At 42.8% G+C, this 19,363-nt stretch overlaps 2 protein-coding genes across 4 annotated transcripts in view; one reads left to right on the forward strand and one right to left on the reverse strand.

Annotated features, from left to right (window-relative positions):
- Positions 1-3,909, forward strand: part of enox1 (ecto-NOX disulfide-thiol exchanger 1) — a 52,215-nt gene extending 48,306 nt beyond the window's left edge. For all 3 annotated transcript variants that reach the window (XM_076985390.1, XM_076985389.1, XM_076985388.1), the window contains exons 13-15: positions 760-859; positions 2,116-2,201; positions 3,097-3,909. In XM_076985390.1, the coding sequence (XP_076841505.1) occupies positions 760-859; positions 2,116-2,201; positions 3,097-3,228 (318 nt within the window). In that variant the 3' untranslated portion in view covers positions 3,229-3,909. The remainder of the gene's footprint in view (positions 1-759; positions 860-2,115; positions 2,202-3,096) is intronic.
- A 4,229-nt stretch (positions 3,910-8,138) lies between these two features.
- dnajc15 (DnaJ (Hsp40) homolog, subfamily C, member 15) lies at positions 8,139-18,712 on the reverse strand. The gene is made up of 6 exons (XM_076985497.1): positions 18,464-18,712; positions 17,284-17,335; positions 15,373-15,446; positions 14,320-14,396; positions 11,919-11,989; positions 8,139-8,594 (listed from the first exon to the last, which is right to left on the reverse strand). The coding sequence occupies exons 1-6, from the start codon at positions 18,569-18,571 to the stop codon at positions 8,524-8,526; spliced, it is 453 nt and encodes a 150-aa protein (XP_076841612.1). The 5' UTR covers positions 18,572-18,712; the 3' UTR covers positions 8,139-8,523.
- Positions 18,713-19,363: the final 651 nt, after the last annotated feature.

Below are 19,363 nucleotides of genomic sequence, written 5' to 3' on the forward strand. Positions count from 1 at the left end.
TCAGAAGAATCACATGGTTTACTCACATCTCATGCTGTATGGGTTTAATTTTAGGCCCATCTGTACTGTATAAATAATACCATGAACATGTGGTCCAGCTGGTTATCTCTATGAGCTGAAGTTTCCCTAACAAAACCAATGTAGTAAAATAAAAAACACTGAGATATTGCAGATCTGTGTCTCTAGTACCCTGCAAAAGCACAGAAATGCTCCTGGAGAGACACATGGCATTCTGAGCGCTGATCAGTCCCTGTGTTTACATACAGTGAGGGTCCTGTGACTCTAACAGTATCACAACCAATTTTATGTTCACTATATACTAAACAGGAATTCCATGTACAGCATTCAAACAGATTTATGCTCCATTGCCTCTATTCGTGGGGCTGTTGAAAGGGCATCTGAATAGATAGTACAGTGTGTATGCAATCCCAGTTGCAATGATCTACGCATCAATTCATCCTTTGTGTGACTTATGGCCTGCCATCTTCAGCCGCTCTGAAAAGGGGAGGGTGGTAATGTCAATAAACATTGATTTCTGAAAGCAGAGCAGAGCTCTTGGCATTTTTGGTACAAATTGGTCAGCATGTATGTGGACCAATAGCTATTGTAGATATTCACTGCAGCGTGTTTCTAATGCAGTTTTGGATATTCGCTGCATATTCTTATTATATTGTGTCTTTATGGGCTGTGTGTGTGTGTGTGTGTGTGTGTGTGTGTGTGTGTGTGTGTGTGTGTGTGTGTGTGTGTGTGTGTGGACAGGGAATGAACGGCACTACAGTGCTTTATCACCATCAGGAGAAGAACAGTGAGGTGATCACGCGAGGGCCTCTGAGATCGGAGAAAGAAGCCCTGTTGCTTGGTAATTATATGTTACTTCTGCTCTGTATAGGTTTGATATTTAATACATCATCACCAGTGAAGAGATTTGGTGGAATAGTGGACCAGTTTCAAAGATGGAGACTCAGGCCAAAGTTAAATGCATATAATAGGCAGGTAGAGAGTAGCAGTTAACCAAAGAGCCATACAGGGCACGTTAGACTGCGTTTCAGAGAGAGGGAGACAAGAAGAAGAGAGAAAGAGAGAGAGAACGTTCTGTGCTATTGCTAAGAGATGGAGCCACAGTGTCTGTCATGTTTTTGGACGAGGATGGGGCACAGGAGAGCTGTTCATCCAGCCCCTCCCCCACCAACACACACAAACACACACACACACACACACACACACACACTCGCATCTAATGGCTGCATGACATGCACTTTAATGCCCTGTTCAGAGCGCAGAAACACACTGTACAGATGGGAGGTGGGGATGAGTAGGGCTGACGAAACTTCAGCCACAACGGCAGAAGAGCTTAACGTGTTCTAGCAGAAGAGAGAAAAGAGACCGACAGTGGAACACAAACTGCTTAAATCTCCACACTCACACACACATGAACATGCCCCATGTTCCCTCTGGAGAGGAAGTTCTAATAAGGAATTAATTTGGACTTCCTTTGCTCTTAATCGTCTCTCTCCATGCAAGTGTGCAGCATTCTTCTTTAATTATTGACAATTTCCACAGCAACATCACCAACATTATCTCCTTTTATTTAAAATGACTGCCGTTAGATTTGCTTCTGTTAACCGAGATGGATTAAGAAATAGATTTTCCATGTCTGTTTGGGAGCACCAGACTGTAGCACAACAGGGAAGCTAGGGAGGTTCAGACTGAGCCTCTATTAGAGGCAGAACTGCTCCTCAAACTCTCAGCTCCAAATCAGAGCAGACATGGTGAACAGCCCCCCCCCCTCCCCTCGACACTCCTGGGTGAGTCTCCGTGAAAGTAGGGCTTGCGGAGGGAATTGAATTAGGTTCCTCTGTAATTGGCAGTGTTACGCCGTATAAATCAAGGAAATAAATACTGGCTGGGGCCCTCCAGGGAAGACCCTACGTTCTCTGCCTTATCTGCAGCGTGTTACTTTTGTAAGACCTCTCCAAAGTAATCAAGGTAAGAAGAGGAGGGTGGTGGTTCTGCTCCTACAAGAGCTGTTATGATTCTGCATTTATTGCCTCGCCTGCCAACATGCAAATGTGCCCATAGTGGTTGTGAGCCGTGAGCTTCTATGTCTCTCCGCAGGAATCATCTCAACCTTCCTCCATGTCCACCCTTTTGGAGCCAACATTGAGTATCTGTGGTCTTACATCCAGAGGCTTGATGCAAAGGTAAAACTTTTTTATCAGAAGGAATCTGATTTTTTAAATAGCTTTTTACAGTATCCTGATCAAAGGATTTGTGGTCGTGTATACAGTTCTCTTGCTAGCTAAATGAAGCTTTGTTTTCCATGTAGCCCTCCAAAACTGAACTGTCTTTGGGGCTCAGGTGGCCTGCCTCAGTGAATATCTGAAAGGATTTGACCCCTGACCTCAGAGTAATTGACTATAGATTTGCTTAGCTTAATGTATACATGCATTAGGTGTACTACATTGAGCAATACAATTTCATTAAGCAGATTGACTTGTGACTTATGAATGACACACCATTAAGTTGTGCACCCCAAGGCAGAATATACTTGGGGAACATGGTTCAAAAAGTAGCCATTGGGGAATGTCTCTGTTTGTGTGTGTGTGTAAATGCACAAAACCCCGTTTGTGTGTGTGTAAATGCACCATGCTCCCTGTTTGTGTGTGTGTAAATGTACCATCCTCCCTGTTTGTGTGTGTGTAAATGCACCATCCTCCCTGTGTGTGTGTGTGTGTGTGTGTGTGTGTGTGTGTGTAAATGTACCATCCTCCTTGTTTGTGTGTGTGTAAATGTACCATCCTCCCTGTTTGTGTGTGTGTAAATGTACCATCCTCCCTGTGTGTGTGTGTGTGTAAATGTACCATCCTCCCTGTGTGTGTGTGTGTGTGTGTGTGTGTAAATGTACCATCCTCCTTGTTTGTGTGTGTGTAAATGTACCATCCTCCCTGTGTGTGTGTGTGTGTGTGTGTGTGTGTGTGTGTGTGTGTGTAAATGTACCATCCTCCCTGTGTGTGTGTGTGTGTGTGTGTGTGTGTGTGTAAATGTACCATCCTCCCTGTTTGTGTGTGTGTAAATGTACCATCCTCCCTTTCTCAGATCTCAGCAAATGAGCTGGAGAAGCTGATGGTGCGAGTGCCCAGCATGTTCAAACAGGAGTTCAGCGGTGTGGGCGCCACACTGGAGAAACGCTGGAAGTTCTGCGGCTTTGAGGCGCTCAACTCAGCATGACGAATGGAAGCGTAAGGGCCAGTGTGGGGCTGCAGACCAGCGAATGACAGATCCAGAGCCTCTGAGAAGCTCCAAACAGGATCCACCCCCCATCGCCACAGGCACAGCCTCACACCTGTTGCTCTGGTTTACAAACACCGACGATAGCAATGAAAGGAGTGAGACACTAGGCTCAGACGCAGGACAGACGTGTTCGCTTGAAGGAGCTCTTCTTAAAATTCAGGAGCCCTTTGCAAAACTGTTCCTGTCAACAGCATAGACCCTGTAGAGTGGACATAATATCTAGGAATATTGGTCTGCTCAATTATAGACTTGGAATGTGGACACTGATAATCTGTGACACAAGCATGTGAGGGGGGCTCTGCCCAGGTACTCCAGTCTCTGAGGACACTCACTGTACTGGACATTTAAGACATGGGCCTTGGTTTTGGCCCAAAAGCTATGTAGGCTTAAGGAAACTTTTATTGTTACAGAGAGTGTTCAAAACGGAAAGCTGTGAAGAGTCATTTTCCACTGATGGAGAGAGGATATTTTGCTGTGTTTCAGGTCTTTTATTGTTGTGCTGACAATTTGTGTTATGTGCATTCTCTTTGTGTCACAATGCACCATTGTTTTTTGCTCATGTAAATTATGACTTTATAAAAATCTAATAAAAAGATTTTTATCTTGAGACGAAACCTACTGGTGACCAGGGCTACAGCTCTGCAGGTTTGCGTCATTTCTGACATTGTTACTTTGACTCATGCCTGATCATCACAGCCTGTACGATCTGTATTTAGAGTGGAGGATCTCTGCATCTCTGAATTTCACAAGTTAATTAATAACAGGTAACGAGAAGGGGAGCATGTGGGTCTGTCTGTTATAGCTACCTCAGGATATTTCCACCCAAGGAAACATTTTGCATATAATGAGCTGTCACCAGGACTTACTGGGTGTTTATTTGGTAAATGCTAAATGATAGCCAGTGAGATGACAAGCGAAGGTTTCTGCCATTGTTATGAACTCTGATACCAGAGCTCCTCTTCAAGTGGCTTAGTTTTTAACTAAATGATTAAAGTATTAGACTAAAGGATATCCCAGGCAGGGGCGCAGATGGCACTGGGGACGGGGGGGACATGTCCCCTCCAGATTTATGTTGACCCCATCCGAAATCTAGCATCTACAATATATATATATATTGTACAGCTTGGTCCCCCTCACTTCAGAATTTCCATCTGCGCCCATGATCCCAGGTCATACATATGATCCAAACTTTGCACCCAGACATTCAAAACATTACTTACAAGCTCAGAGCTGCTTATCTAAAGTTAGAGAGCATAATGAAAAGTATCAGAGATGAGATTTTAGTGTTGAGTCATTCTATGGAGTACAGTGGATGAGAGGGGCTCTGTTCAAAGAGTGGGAGCCTGAAACCGGATAACAAATACTAGAAATAGCACACATTACTTTCAGTAAATTTAGATTGCCTGTATCAAGTCAAAACTAAACTTTCTTATAAAATGAATGCAGCTCTCCGGGTGCCACTGTCATATTTTCCTGCTGCTGAGAATCAGTTCCTCATTTTTGAACAATATGTCATAGTTTTGCAGTGGAGGTCCAGGCTGCTGTGTGGCTGTTTACAGGCTGATGATGTGTGACATGCTCTATATGAAACACCAGGGATCCGGTGCATCTGATTTCATTTCAGAAAACAGCTCCCATCTTTCTGAGACTAGATCTGAGGGATTGGCATGTCCAACTGCACAAATTTTGTTTATTTTTCTTTTTGGCAAGTTTTGTCTTCTCAGAATGATGACATTTAAACACTGAGATATATACAGTGTGAGTTATGAGGTGAGTTGTATTATGCAGTAACCACATGACTTTGTTGTGCTATTTATCAAATAGCTGATTTAAATATGAACTTTTTTATCATTCATATTCAAGTTTATTAGTTCCTGATCAAAATGTTTCACTAAATGTTCCACTAAAGTGGTTCCTTTAAATATGATCTCTTCCAGTAAATGTAATTGCCTCAATATTTTCTTATTATGGACTTTTTGAGTCTGCAAAAAAGGTAAAAAAAAATATATATATATATATATATATATATTTTTTTTTTTTGTTGACAGCATGTTGGACAGAAATACAGCTTGCCTAAGCTGTTCTGGTGAATAATAAAAAGTGTTACTGCGGTAACACAGGACACTGAAACAGTGAAGGCCAGAATTATTCTCACAGCCCCAACTTCCTCTGTGACACATTAGCCTCATTTGAACCGCCCCTGGAGCAGAAACATCAACACAGGCTTATTGGTTTTAGCGACTGAATTAAGCACCTCCGTGTGTTTTTTTATTTTTATTTTTTTGGGGGGGGGATGATCTTCTTTGGTCATTTGGCTCACCATACACGCAAGCTGCAAAGCCCCACATATCCAGAACATGATGGATGACTGGAGAGACGCTAACAAACCCAGCAGGCTGTTTACAAGCCCCAGTTGAGTGCCTGTCTTCCTCTGTGTCCCTCCACAATCTTTTAGTCAGGGCTACTCCCATTGTTCCTGCCGCTCTGCTGCTTGTAGCACGTGAAAGGAGACAGGAAGGTCATTTTTGTCTTGTGGGTGACATCGGCGTGCCTGCTATCTCCATATTAATGAGATGCAGGTGATGTGCCACAGACAGCCACTCACCATGATTGGTCAAGGGGACCTTGTACCCTTGCAGGAGCACACGGACACCACGCTGCAGTGCTGCGCTCCAGACACACACCATGTGCTCTCAAGTCTCTGGGGATATTCTAAAAAGATGTTTGCTTATTCCAGTTTCCAAACAATTTTGACTAAAGATTATTATTTAACAGGAACATGTTTTATAGTATTTATTTGTTGCTTAGAGAAAGTCAGCTTTGTTTTTTTTGTTTTTATGAAGCAGCCTGTGGAGAGAGCTCAGCTTGCCATGGAGGTTTATCAGAGCATCTATAAATAAAGTGGGTAGGCGTGGGAATACAGTAGCATCGTGTGTGTGTGGGTTTCTCCTAACGAAGCTACGTGACTGGAGCTCGTTAGCTTTGGCCTTGTAGCCTTAGTTTGAAGCATCAAAACATAAGACATGAAAGTAACTCAACTTTCCAAATGTTATGAGTTTTACTGCATTTACTGCAGAAGGCAGCACTATTATAATCAATGAGAAAATAATTTTTGAACAGTCAAGACAGCAGTGGGGTTGCTCTTCACTCTTTATGTGTGTGGCTGCATTACAGCCTGAGCTTATTTTCAGTTTCCATTATGGCAGCAGAAGTAGACAAGATCCCCCCCAAAAGAGTAACATTCTGTTTCTCACAAGACCTTCAACCCACATCAATCACACCTACACAACTCTTCTCCTGAAGTTCAAAATGGCCCAAGAGCCCGGCTGAGCAAAGCTCGTCATGTAGGTTCCAAACTCGTATTTCTGTCCCATTTTGGCTCACAGAGACTTTGACAGCACATTGGAACTCATAACACTTGACCAGACAGTTGTGTGCAGTTTAAAGACAAAAGTGAGGAAACTTCACATTCTGCTCCACAAGACAAGCACTCCATGACTCCAAAAAATAAAACAGGCTCTTTACTAATATCTATTTATTCCTAACTGATAGACTCACAAACTCTTAAAGTGAAACCATGTGGAAGTCTAAATGTAATATCCATTATCGCAGGAGATAAATGTCAGATAAGGACGGAGATTGAGGAACAAACAGCAGAGTCTGACAGTGAGGACAGTGGGGACAGAGAAGGCAGCAGAAATGTTTTGGCATTACGGAGGACATTCTTCAGTTTCTAAGAAAACCATATTATTAAAGTCACGTCATGGAAAATAATGATAAATGAGGTGTCATGATGGTGGCTGAGGGGCGGTGGGTTTATACATAATTCAAATGTATGAGGCATTAAAGTGACTGGTGTGACATGGTAACGTCCTTCCCATTGGTCTTCAAAGTTTTGTGAGGTAGACAACAGTGTCACTGAACACAGTAAGGTGAGAATTCATCTGTTTGGAATCTCCTTTCTTTCACCTGCTTGATGGAAATCCACTAAGTGGGGGGGTTGGACCTGCAGAGAGCAGAGCAGCAACTCCACGCTGCCTTCACAGCGAGAACAGAGGCTGAAAATAGCTACAGTCACAGGGGGGGTCAAAGAAACACAAGCCAACAACAGTGGCATCACCACAACCAGCAGAACTGAATGTTCACCTATGATGTACTTACTGTACACATGCTAGTAATCAATAACAGTCCGGCACCTGAAAAGGGTCAAGGGTAACGAGCTCCTATAATCCCTACACAGGTCTTAGGCTCAGGAGGCCTGTGAACACCACCATTCATTCTAGCATTCCACTCTTTTCAGTGGGTTCAACTTTTCATGATCATTGAAATAAGACATATGGATTACAAATAATCATGATCAGAATATTCCCATTACTCATTCTGCAAAAATCTGGCCTTGTAAACAGGAGTTGCAGACTGGTGGTCCATCTAGATGGATATTCTTTTGATATGCCTAAATCACCCTTTCAGCACTGGTGATATCACATTTTTTCACATTCTTTTAGAATGAAATCTTGGACTGGCCTGCTTATCTTTCTAACTATCCAACCCCCATGAGGTAGTGGAGTATAAGCTTATTGGCAGAAGAGATCTGAGCAGCAGCTGTATACAGTGGCCTGACCTTCACATCAACCCCAGGAGGCTGTCACACATGACTGTCCCTTACTGAGCAGATTCAGCCTAGGACAGCAAGTAAACCATTTCAGATGGCTCCTCACTTCAGAAGGTAACCTGCCATTCTACAGAGCCATCTGCCTTACAACCAAACCACAGATACATAACAGACAAGAACAAAGGAATGCAGATGGGGGGGAGGGGATGATAAACCCTGCAACAATAATGAGGCATCTGCTCCAGATTTATACTTTATTACGGTTTATTCAGTTTCCCTAAATAATTTAATGAGCATTCACACGCACGCGCACACACGTCCATCTATTCCCTCCTACACTGCTGCACATAAACTGGTGAATGACTCCATATCCATTTTTTTTCAAATCACATAGCATATTTCATCTTTTCATTTCAGAATTTTATTTTTAGAATGTCAACAAAGCCGATTATTTCACAAAAGTCCTTCAATTTGAAATAATTTCTTCCAATGCTTGATGATCCGAGATGGTGGTGAATAACTGATGGAGCAGGACTACGCAGCTGCTGTATCAGCCGGGTCAGAGCAGGATGAGCTGGTGTAAGGGGGCTCTGGCCCATGGGGTCAGAGCTGCGTGTTGGTCACCGCCGGGGGCCAGAATCCAGCAGATCTTTTGCCTCATTGATCTTAGCAGCCAAATATGGAGATCCACCTGGAGGAGAAGCAAACAGGTTTGCCCATCAATGCGCGTGCATGTGTGCGTGTGTGTCCATCAGACTATCTGCTAAATCGGCACATGGACGAGCTGGAGCTTAACAAAGCATGTAAAACATGTTCCTGGGAAAGCAAACAGCTGTGCGCTTCTGAGAGCAGGTTATGGACACACTCACCTCTCAGGCATCAGTGACCAACCGCTACCCTCTAAACCCCCTGTAATGCCTCTGACTAAGAGGTAGAGTTTTCCGATTGGATATTCAGTGTAAATTTGACATGAAATAAGATATGGTATAAAGTGGCTTTTGTTACATTGTAGATTGATCTATCCAAGGCAGTGTGCTTGGTTAAGACTTAATTTGGCCACATGAAATGTGGCTTTGTCATTATCTTGACATTATTATATACGATGTAATGGAGGGAAGGACCTGGATGAGGGAGTCACTCAACTCGCTACATTCGTTAGGAGACGCTGCACACTTTGGAAGGCACACTTTCACTTTCAGAGTTTTCTTTAGTGCAGGCGTCATTCATCTGCTCCAGTTGGACGTGTTGAAGGGTCAACACAGACAACAGTGTGGCCACAAACGGCCATCAGATGCCGTAAGTTCTTCAGTGTCAGTTTGGTAGGTCCCTACACAAAACACTGAACTTAATCCACAATTCCATGTCACAGGTCAGCGTTTAGCTAATGGGAACGCTCTGCTTTGACGGCCAGGCGAGACGACCATACACCTGGCTGAGTGTGGATTAAGTGCAGTTGTGTAGCCCATTAGCTGCCCTCAGAGTGCAGGTCCAGCACCAGATCACTCACATTTCCTTCCGACGCCATTTCTGCTTGCACACATTACTTAAGCAGTGGCTCGAACAACTTCATTATCCTAAAAACATTTAAAATACTTAAACGCTCAAACTAATGTGCTGTGATTTGTGAAACATCAAATTATGTTGATTTCAGGATAATGTTTCATGATTATACAGCTTTGATTTGTCTTGAGAGACAGCTTCAGGATGTGATGAGCTTCCAACAAATTGCTGCAGTGCCTCCTAGTGCTAGTACACAAGGTAAAATAACCTGCAGTTTTCTTCATTTTCTCTCAGAGAGACATTTCAGACTCCTACATTCAATCACATATCAACAAGGAATAGTGCTTACTAACATAATAGTGTGACCTCATTCAGTCCTTAGGGCACTCCAGGTTGACAAAGACACCTACCCCAAACACACACACGCACGCACGCACGCACGCACGCACGCACGGGTGCTCTGTCATGTCTGCTGTCGTCAGTGTGCGTGGCAGGAGCACCAGCGTTATAAATGGGGGAACACGGCGGAGTGGGTGCGGGCCACAGGGAGCAGGGACTCCACAGCCCGGCAATCTGTCTCTGCGCCAGAGGAGGAGACGCACCGAGCAGCACAGCCCACAGTGACAGACTTAATTACACACGGCTCAGGCAGACCCACCGGCGCATGTAAACACACACACAAACACACTCACCAAGATCACAGCTCCGCTTAAACACAGAGGCTGGAGTTCCAGTGTAAGATGTGGCTTTCACAGGGTTCAATCAAACTCGGATCGAACTGGTGTAGTGAAATAGTGGCCCAGCTGATGACCTGGCAGTGCTGTAGGTTGAGCAATGCTTCAAATAATTCTACCTACTTCATTTAAAGCCAAACTAACTGCAAGGAGACATCTGAGCAGTGTTTAAACATCCACTCATGAGTTCACTCTGAGTTACTGAAGGATTATTCAATGATCTCTCTGTCTTTACTCTGAATGTAAGAGTTGTTATGGGACTAAATGTATGAATAAATGACGTTATCTCCATTACTGATCTTCACATCACCTGCGAGTCGTCACAAACACTTGCATAAGAGCTATATACCATGTATGCAACGGAAAGGATAACAGAAAATCCACTGTTATCTTAACATTATCTTAACTCAGTGCATGTCATTCCACTTTATGATAAATGAGCAGCCCTGCTGTGTCTCTTAAGGCCAGTATGGAGGCCTCTGTATCTCACATCTCATAGCAGGAAATCTTGAACATGTGACGTGATGTAATGTTTTAATAAGCAATATTTCCAGAGAATTAAAACAAGAGAAATCATTCTCTTGCTCACTATCTGTTGCACACACATGCATGTCCCCCCTCCCTCGTTCTCCTTTAGAGAAGGAGAGAGCCCCGTCTACCACAGATAGGCATCACTGAGCACATTCTTTATTTCACATGGGGTTAAAGTTGCCTGAAGGAGCACCAGGCTGGTGGAAACACACAGACACACACACACAGACACACACACAGACACACACACACACACACAGAGGAACACAAATACAGGGAGAGGAGGGAAAAGCAAGAGATAGGAGAGAAGGCCATTAACCTTGAACGAGAAAACAAAGCTAGATCAGTGAGCACGTGGGGTCTAATCATTTAAAGGGGGAAAAGAAGACTACACGGCTGTTTGGAGTTTATTCAGGTGGACAGGCTCTTACTGAAGTGAAAACAGTGCAGAACATTCCAGATACCCAGAGAAGCAGCTAGTACTTTAACTTTCTTTAACATATAAACAACATGGAATGATGTTCAGATCTGCTAGACACCAGAGCCCCATGGATGACTGGGTGACAGGAACTATTAACTGTGCAAGTCCTTCAAAGAACGTTTCCATATTAGTTGAACTATGAGGACATGCGGGAAGGAATCGTTCAGTAATTACTGCAGTGTGGCAAAACCTTTTTGCCAAACATGAAATGTGTTATTTTAAGTAAAGTGAATGATGGATGGAAAGATGGGTCAGTTTCACACGTCCAGTTTAGTCAAAGAGGACACATTTGCAATCTCATCATTTTGGAACTGACCTACTTTCAAAACATGGCCTGGAAAATGACATCTAAAGTATAAATGCTTACTTTTAGTAGGAATGACCATTTAACCTGTATTTAGTACCAACTTTAGCAGCAGAAATTTAAAATCAAGCAATTAAAGAGCTGTGACCTTAAAAACAGGCCAAGGTCAATACAGGTGGTTGCTGGGAAACCCAACAATAAATCCTGGTAATAATTCCATGAAGACAGCTCAGAGGAATAAAAGCTTTAAATATTAAAAAGAAGATGAAGAAGGAGTAGACAGTGAATGGATTTAAACGTTCTCTAGACAGGTGGAGAGCTACGCGTATTTGTTCTGGGTCCCTAATAATTCTATAATGCTGAATAAATACTGAACAACTAATATTCAACAATACAAAATATACAAATCACAAAAGATGTTTAAGAGACAGCAATGCCAAGGCTTGAATATGAAGGGGAGTAAACCTTTATCTGGGTGATTTAGGACCATGATCCTCCTGTGAGCCTCTCGCACTTTCATCTTTGTGCTTGTCGGGCTGCAGAGAGAAAACATACGTGTTAAAAGTAGCACAGCTCCATCTAGTGGCCATGCTACACAGCACCACACGCTGGGACAGACTATAGATGCGGACAGACTATTCCTCGTGCTTATTTCAACTTTATTGTCCCATTTCTTCCCCACACTAATCCTAAGTATTATAAATGTGCCTTCTGAAGACCATAAGTGGTCAAATGCTTCCAGAAAAAAGATGGCAATTTTTTTAAAGCTGTTTGGCTCCAAACCGGACCCTTACAGGATGATAAATCACTCTTTTACTGACTACAGCTTCTGAATATCCAGGGTTGAGGTGAGCTCGAGTCAGAATTGAAAATCCGGTTTTGAAGATGAGGGAAAGCAGGTCATTAAAACGCTGAAGACCTCCACATAATTCACTGAAATGGGGGTCTGCACAACAAACCCATGACCACTAATTAACAAGTGCAAGAAACATTCTTGAATGTGATAGTACAACCATCATGGCAAATGATCACAAGGACGAGGCCTCCAACACAGTCCATGAGAGGACGCCTACGTGCAGAAGAACACCAGATGGATTTATATGCATGGCAGATGGGAGGGGAAATGAAACCAACCAGTCACTGACACTTTTTTTAACAGGGCAACACAAACCAGGAAGACATAAGACAACAAGTTGACATTCACAGAGTGAACATTTCCTAAGAGCATAGAACAGGTGGACAGACAACAAAGTAGGTCAGGACATTCGTGTTTGTCTGAAGAAAGGGATAAGTCTGAAATGAGATCTGCAGTGACATCTGAATTTGGTCAAAATTTCAGTGTGGATCAAAGACACACGATCAAAAGAATCAAAGAAGCACAACAGCAAGATCCTGCCTCACCACGACTCTTTAGAGTTAGATTTACTATAAGAAACAGCCTCTCCTCCTGCACATTGGGGTGCTGACTCCTCGTACCTCTGCGTGCATTGGCCTGTAGGTTTGAAACATCTTTGACCCAAGCATGGGACACTATCTGGTACATGGGTTTAATAGGTGCATTTTATAAATATATAATTCTAGTCTGTAGCCAGAGTGTTGGCATATACACTCAGTCTTTCCCTACTTAATTCACTATTGGTCAGTTTCTGAAATACAGAACTGCCCTCTGGATGATATTCATGCTGAGGACAACACAGGAGCAACACGGTCATGACAGATGTGTGTTTGTGGATGTTGACCTGGTTCATGTGTCTCAGGGGCCTTACTGCTAGTGGCGTTTGTGTGTTTACATTTGGCAGACACATGTCTCCAGAGTCTCTTACAATATCAAGAATGTTACAGGTAGGAGAATGTAATTCTGAAATAGCAAACTAAACACTTGATTATTTTAGTTATATTTACATTTGGCAGATGCTCTAATCCAGAGCTGCTTACACTTTCAGTCATGTTACATGGTTACGCAGATGTAGTGTTAGAATCATTCCCCATGGTTCCTTATTGGTATAGCATGAACACATGCTGGGACAAAAGACACAAGCGCAGTGACCCAAGGGAGATAGCACAGGTCTGCACTACACCAACCACAACCATCTCCATCTTTATCACCATTATCTTTCCTCTTTTCCCGGAAAGGATCTTGGTGCCAGCAGGTTGAGATCAGCCCAGACTTTACTATTTCCTGTGACACAATCTTATTCTTTCATTTAGTCACTACTCATATCATTACGTGAAACCAGTACTGGTATACTGCATAGTATTAACAGCTATACTAACTCAAAATGTGTATAAATCAACTGTATGTAGTTGACCAAGTTTGGGGAATCTTGTGACAACATGTGTTGTAAAAAGCGCTATACAAATATATTTGATTTGATTTGACTCTTGACTCTCTTGAAGCAACACTGGTCAGTTTGGTTGTAGACTGTCAAATGACGCACTTGACAAACAAGAGGATGAAATGAGCCACAGCCCAGTGACTCAATGACCACTACAGTGTGTGAGCACTCGTGGCAGGGCGAGTCCCACCTGGCGACCCTCGCAGGACCTCCTCATCCTCCCTGTGGTTGAGAACGTAGGGTGGTCTGTGACCAAGCAGATTACAAAGCTGAAGCCGTGATTGCAGTTTTACTGTTGTCACCCCCACCAGGATCAAAGTGGAAACACACAGGGTGACTACCAAACACAAACCCAAAAGATCTTTAGATGTGACCACAGACCCTGCTGGGAAATTCAGTCATTCAGTGTACATGCATGTTGGGAAAGATTTTGTCTTTGTTCATATAGTTAAAGCCACAAAGGAACGATTGGTAAGAGGGACTGCTGCACGAGTAGGCAGCCCTGGCAGAACTGTAGTTCTCGGCCTCACCTGATGCCCAGGACGAGACCGGCTTCTCTCTTCGTCATTTTCTGCTCAAATCCACCTTTGTAATATGATGAGATTGCCTGGGGAAACGTGAAGTGGACACTAAATATTCCATGTTTAAAAAGATGGAGATGCACACCAGTGAAACAGTTATACATCTCATACAGTTCAACTTAGCTTCAAGGTCAAATAGCTTTTGTTTGAACTAGCGCCCTACTGCATTATAGTGTGAAAAATAACAATACTTTCAAATTCAAAAAGGGGATTCAAAAAGATTTACCAGATACTTACAAAAACAAACATTCAACCCATGAAACTTTAGGTGGAGTCAGTGTTGGGCATTTATTCATAACTTTAGGGTTAGTTTTAGATTCGTGATTCGAATACTGATTTTGGTCTGAGTACCAGCTTCCAAGAACACTTGGTTTATGTACAGCCCCCAAGAGAGGAAACCATGTTTATTTCTTCTCGTGAATTACATCTGTTCACTTCAGGATCCTTCCCCAATCCAGTTTCTAACAAATCTTCAGTTAAAATTATTGATGGTTTCAGGACTCAACCTTTCACTAAACAAATAAAAAGAAGAACTGGAACATCAGTTGGTGGCCCAGAGACACTAAGACCATCAAAATGAGACTGACCAAATAATGAAATTATAATCTTATGGTTAAAATAACCTCAAAGATGACCGTATTCAATTCAAGTCAGTGTTAGACAACTGGGTGTCAAGAGAACTTGGACAAACCAAGCGTTCTTACTAGCACTCAGTTTGCTATGAACTCAATCTTTCGGTCAAACTGCAATGAGCAGTGCATCACAATATCCCTGCACCCCACAGTGGAAGATTTACAGGCCAACACCACACACACCCATGGAGCCCAAAAATCATCACTATCTCAAACCTGATTGTGATTGGAGAGAAATTTTCAAGAATCACTACATGTGTAGGATTTTGAAAAGTGTTTAACCTAGGGGAGAGTTTTTAGCAAAGTGGTTCTACTAAAGTGTTTTTAAAAATACTGAATTAACAAAACTTTAAGATTTTTTGTGACTTACAGTGGAAGGAAACTTCTTGGCAGTTTCTGTGATAACTTGTCCAAGAGGTTTCCATAACTGGAACGCATATCGGCCTAAAAATAATAAAATGTGGCAAAACGTTTTCCATCAATTTTAACAACTTTCAAGGATTAAAACGGCATAAAGGTGAAACTGAATACAAGACCACATTGTACTCGAGCTTCATGGTAAACGACAGGACTCCATACAGTTTCCCACAGCACTATATTGGCCACAGCCTTGGTAAACTGCCACGGTTTGTGGTTCTCCCTACAACCAAATGAAAGTAAATCAGTACTAAACAAAAAGGACATACAGAGCCTTCTTTGGGACCACGAAGTCAAAAACTATTATTTTTGCTATACTGAATACTCCAAAAGGTCAGATTAAAGATAAATAATGAAGTGTAGGCAAAGAGTACTGCACTTTAGTTAAAGGCCTCTGCATTACATAAGGCATAAAAGACTTTTTATGTTTGAGCCCTCAGACACATTGAAGACTTCCATGCTGCCATGACCACCAGCACAGGTAATGCCTTGGACTGGCTGAAGACTCTTCCCCCTTTGTCCTATCTGTTAAACTGGTTTACAAAGAGTTTTGTCCCTTTTTTTTGTACATCAAAATTACATCAAAATTACAGTCATCACTTTTTCTCTAGTACACAGTAAGCCTTCTATTATATTTTGAAACTGGTAATAGATTTGTATGACATCTTTACTTATTTTGCTTTTTATGTTTAATTAAACCTGCCAGTATTCAAAAACAACAGGCCTAAGACACAATTTTTCACTATTAAATTCCTTCAAAATCTTTTTCCCCAACAAGGAGTACAAAAATACATAATACAAATTATTATGGAATTGCTGGATCATATGTTAGAAGATATGCTGGTTGAACAGTTATATTACTTTTCAGGTCTAGGTAAAAATCTTGCTCCTGTCTAAGCCAAAGACTTTTCCCATAGCAGACCACATGCTACTGAAGAATTTGGCATCTGAGCTGCCCCATTAGTGCACTGGTAGAATAATTAGGTCCCTTCCTCAAAGCAACCACAAATGTTATTCCATGCTGATCTCACACAATCTTAAGCGGAACTTCAAGCCGATTAACAGTGACTATAAGAAGTTAGAGAGAAGGAAAGACAAGAATAAAAGTGAACAGTCTGATGACAGAGTTGGGTTAAATTATTCATCCATATACAACCTTTCAAATGTTGCATTCATTCATTTTATAATAAGGATTCTTTAAAACAGTTTTGGTCTAATTGTAAATTAACCAGTAAGAGGTTGTTTGGAAGATTTGAAGAAATAAGATTGGTTTAACCATAATTTTCAGAACTGTTTCCAAAATGTTAAGTGTTTCCAATAGTATGAACAGTAGAACTTTTTTCCTGTCTTGCTCTGCCAAAATTTATAAAAAGAAATCCAGAAAATGTACTGGGTGGGATTTCTGTACTATAATACATTCTTCCTTGCTCTGGAGGTTTCTAGGTGTCAGTTCTGCAGTTTCTGTTATGTAGAACCTTCAGAGTGGAAGCACTAAATGAAAATGTACAAGAGATTTTTTATAAAAACATAGAAAAACCATTACAAGGAGATCACTAAAATAAATATTAAAATCATTGATTCACATTTTAGTCAACAGAGCAAATACTTTAATTGGTAACTCTCGAGCAACACACAATATGTAGATTACATACAAGACAATATACAATATGCATGAAGCCCAAGTTGTTGCCATACTGCAAACATCTATAACGCATGGGAATAAAGTTGTGATGTATAAGCACTTAAGTGTGTAGCAGGATGTGACAGCTCTCGGAAGAAGCGAGTAGTTACTGCATATCAGATAAATTAATTGAGAGTTAAACACATAGTTAGACGCCATGTCGGAGATGAAACACTTGCTCACCTGCTAAACCTGCTGCAGCAACACCAAGCCCGACCGCGATGAGCGTGCCACCCTAAAAACAACACACGAGCACTGGTGAGGAGACCCGCAAAACACTCGTGAGGAGATCCGCAAAACACTCGTGAGGAGACCCGCAAAACACTCGTGAGGAGACCCGCAAAACACTCGTGAGGAGACCCGCAAAACACTCGTGAGGAAACCCGCAAAACACTCGTGAGGAAACCCGCAAAACACTCGTGAGGAGACCCGTAAACACTCGTGAGGAGACCCGTAAACACTCGTGAGGAGACCCGTAAACACTCGTGAGGAGACCCGTAAACACTCGTGAGGAGACCCGTAAACACTCGTGAGGAGACCCGTAAACACTCGTGAGGAGATCCGCAAAACACTCGTGAGGAGACCCGCAAAACACTCGTGAGGAGACCCGCAAAACACTCGTGAGGAGACCCGCAAAACACTCGTGAGGAGACCCGCAAAACACTCGTGAGGAGACCCGCAAAACACTCGTGAGGAGACCCGCAAAACACTCGTGAGGAGACCCGCAAAACACTCGTGAGGAGATCCGCAAAACACTCGTGAGGAGATCCGCAAAACACTCGTGAGGAGATCCGCAAAACACTCGTGAGGAGATCCGCAAAACACTCGTGAGGAGATCCGCAAAACACTCGTGAGGAGACCCGTAAACACTCGTGAGGAGACCCGTAAACACTCGTGAGGAGACCCGTAAACACTCGTGAGGAGGCCCGTAAACACTCACTTTAAACTTCTGATTCGGGTTCTATGAAATGTTTAAAAAAGTCTGATGCGCGTTGAACGGCAACACTCCTGTCTGGGTCAGCTAGCCGCGTACTTTAGGTCATAACATTTGTGAAGTTTTTATAGCAGCTCAAAGGCGCAGGTCAGTCGGCGGATAACGGGAGAAGAGCTAGAGAGAGAGCCACACTAGCTAGCAGCTACGCTACACTAGCTAGCAGCTACGCTACACTAGCTAGCAGCTACGCTACACTAGCTAGCAGCTACGCTACACTAGCTAGCAGCTACGTTATAGCCCGCTGATTTATTGGCTAACTAACTAGCCAAGCTAAACCTAAACTGCAACAGCAGCGTTTTGGCAGTTCATGAGCTACGAAGAATGTCAATCAGTACACATCTTAAATGTCACATATTATAATTTACTCACAATGCGCTTGTCAATATCTGTTTCACTTCGACTGTGAGTTCTCGGTGTATATTCAGCACATCTCATAAGGTCACCCTCCATGGTTACGCCGCCGCCGTGGTTCGCCATATTTGACGTTTCTAAGATCTAGGGGACGCCAATTAGGACAAACTTAATGCGCGCGTTTACAAAAAAATAGCAAACGTTGAAAGTTGAGTATAAGCAGGGTTGCCAACCCTGCTTATACTTTTCATTCAGCAGGGTTGAATGAAAATTGTTGAGCGCTGTGAACAAAAATTGTTGAGCGGGGGGGGGGGGGGGGGGGGGGGGGGGGGAGCTCGGAGCTGCATGATCCTAGTGCTAGATTTGTCGCTATTTGGATATTGTTTTTTTAACCGTTAAAAAGTGGGGGGGACATGACTTCGTCGCTACTTAAATATTTGGTTTTAACTGTAAAAACTGGGGGGGACCAAAACCGGCTTTTGAAAAAGTGGGGGGGACATGTCCCCCCCGTCCCCCCCCCAAAACTACGTCCGTGCACGCATTTGACCGTTTTCACACGCTCTCACGCCACACTTGCGATATCTCACGCCGAAAAAAATATCTAGTTTATTTACCTCTGATCCACATCTATGATTCAATGAGTTACTAGTTCGCTCTGGCGCCAACCACCGGCGATCGATAGATCGCGATATAATACTTAATTCAACAACTTACACTCGCCCCCCCCCAACCCTGGTATAAGTACATGGACGTAATTTTGATTTCAAAAGTGGGGGGGACATGGATTCGTCGCTATTTAAATATTTGGTTTTAACCGTAAAAACTGGGGGGGACCAAAGCCGGCTTTTGAAAAAGTGGGGGGGACATGTCCCCCCCGTCCCCCCCCAAAATTACGTCCGTGTATAAGTAAGAATAGTA

The sequence above is a fragment of the Brachyhypopomus gauderio genome, unplaced genomic scaffold (genome assembly GCF_052324685.1).
Source record: "Brachyhypopomus gauderio isolate BG-103 unplaced genomic scaffold, BGAUD_0.2 sc40, whole genome shotgun sequence".
Taxonomy (NCBI): domain Eukaryota; kingdom Metazoa; phylum Chordata; class Actinopteri; order Gymnotiformes; family Hypopomidae; genus Brachyhypopomus; species Brachyhypopomus gauderio.

Coding starts and splice junctions, on each gene's coding strand:
- dnajc15 (XM_076985497.1), bottom strand. CDS start 18,571: ATGGCGAACCACGGCGGCGGCGTAACCATGGAGGGTGACCTTATGAGA. Junction 15,447..17,283: donor TGCTGCAGCAGGTTTAGCAG/GTGAGCAAGTGT, acceptor TATTATTTTTAG/GCCGATATGCGTTCCAGTTA. Junction 8,595..11,918: donor CCTAAATCACCCAGATAAAG/GTTTACTCCCCT, acceptor CTTCTCCTCCAG/GTGGATCTCCATATTTGGCT.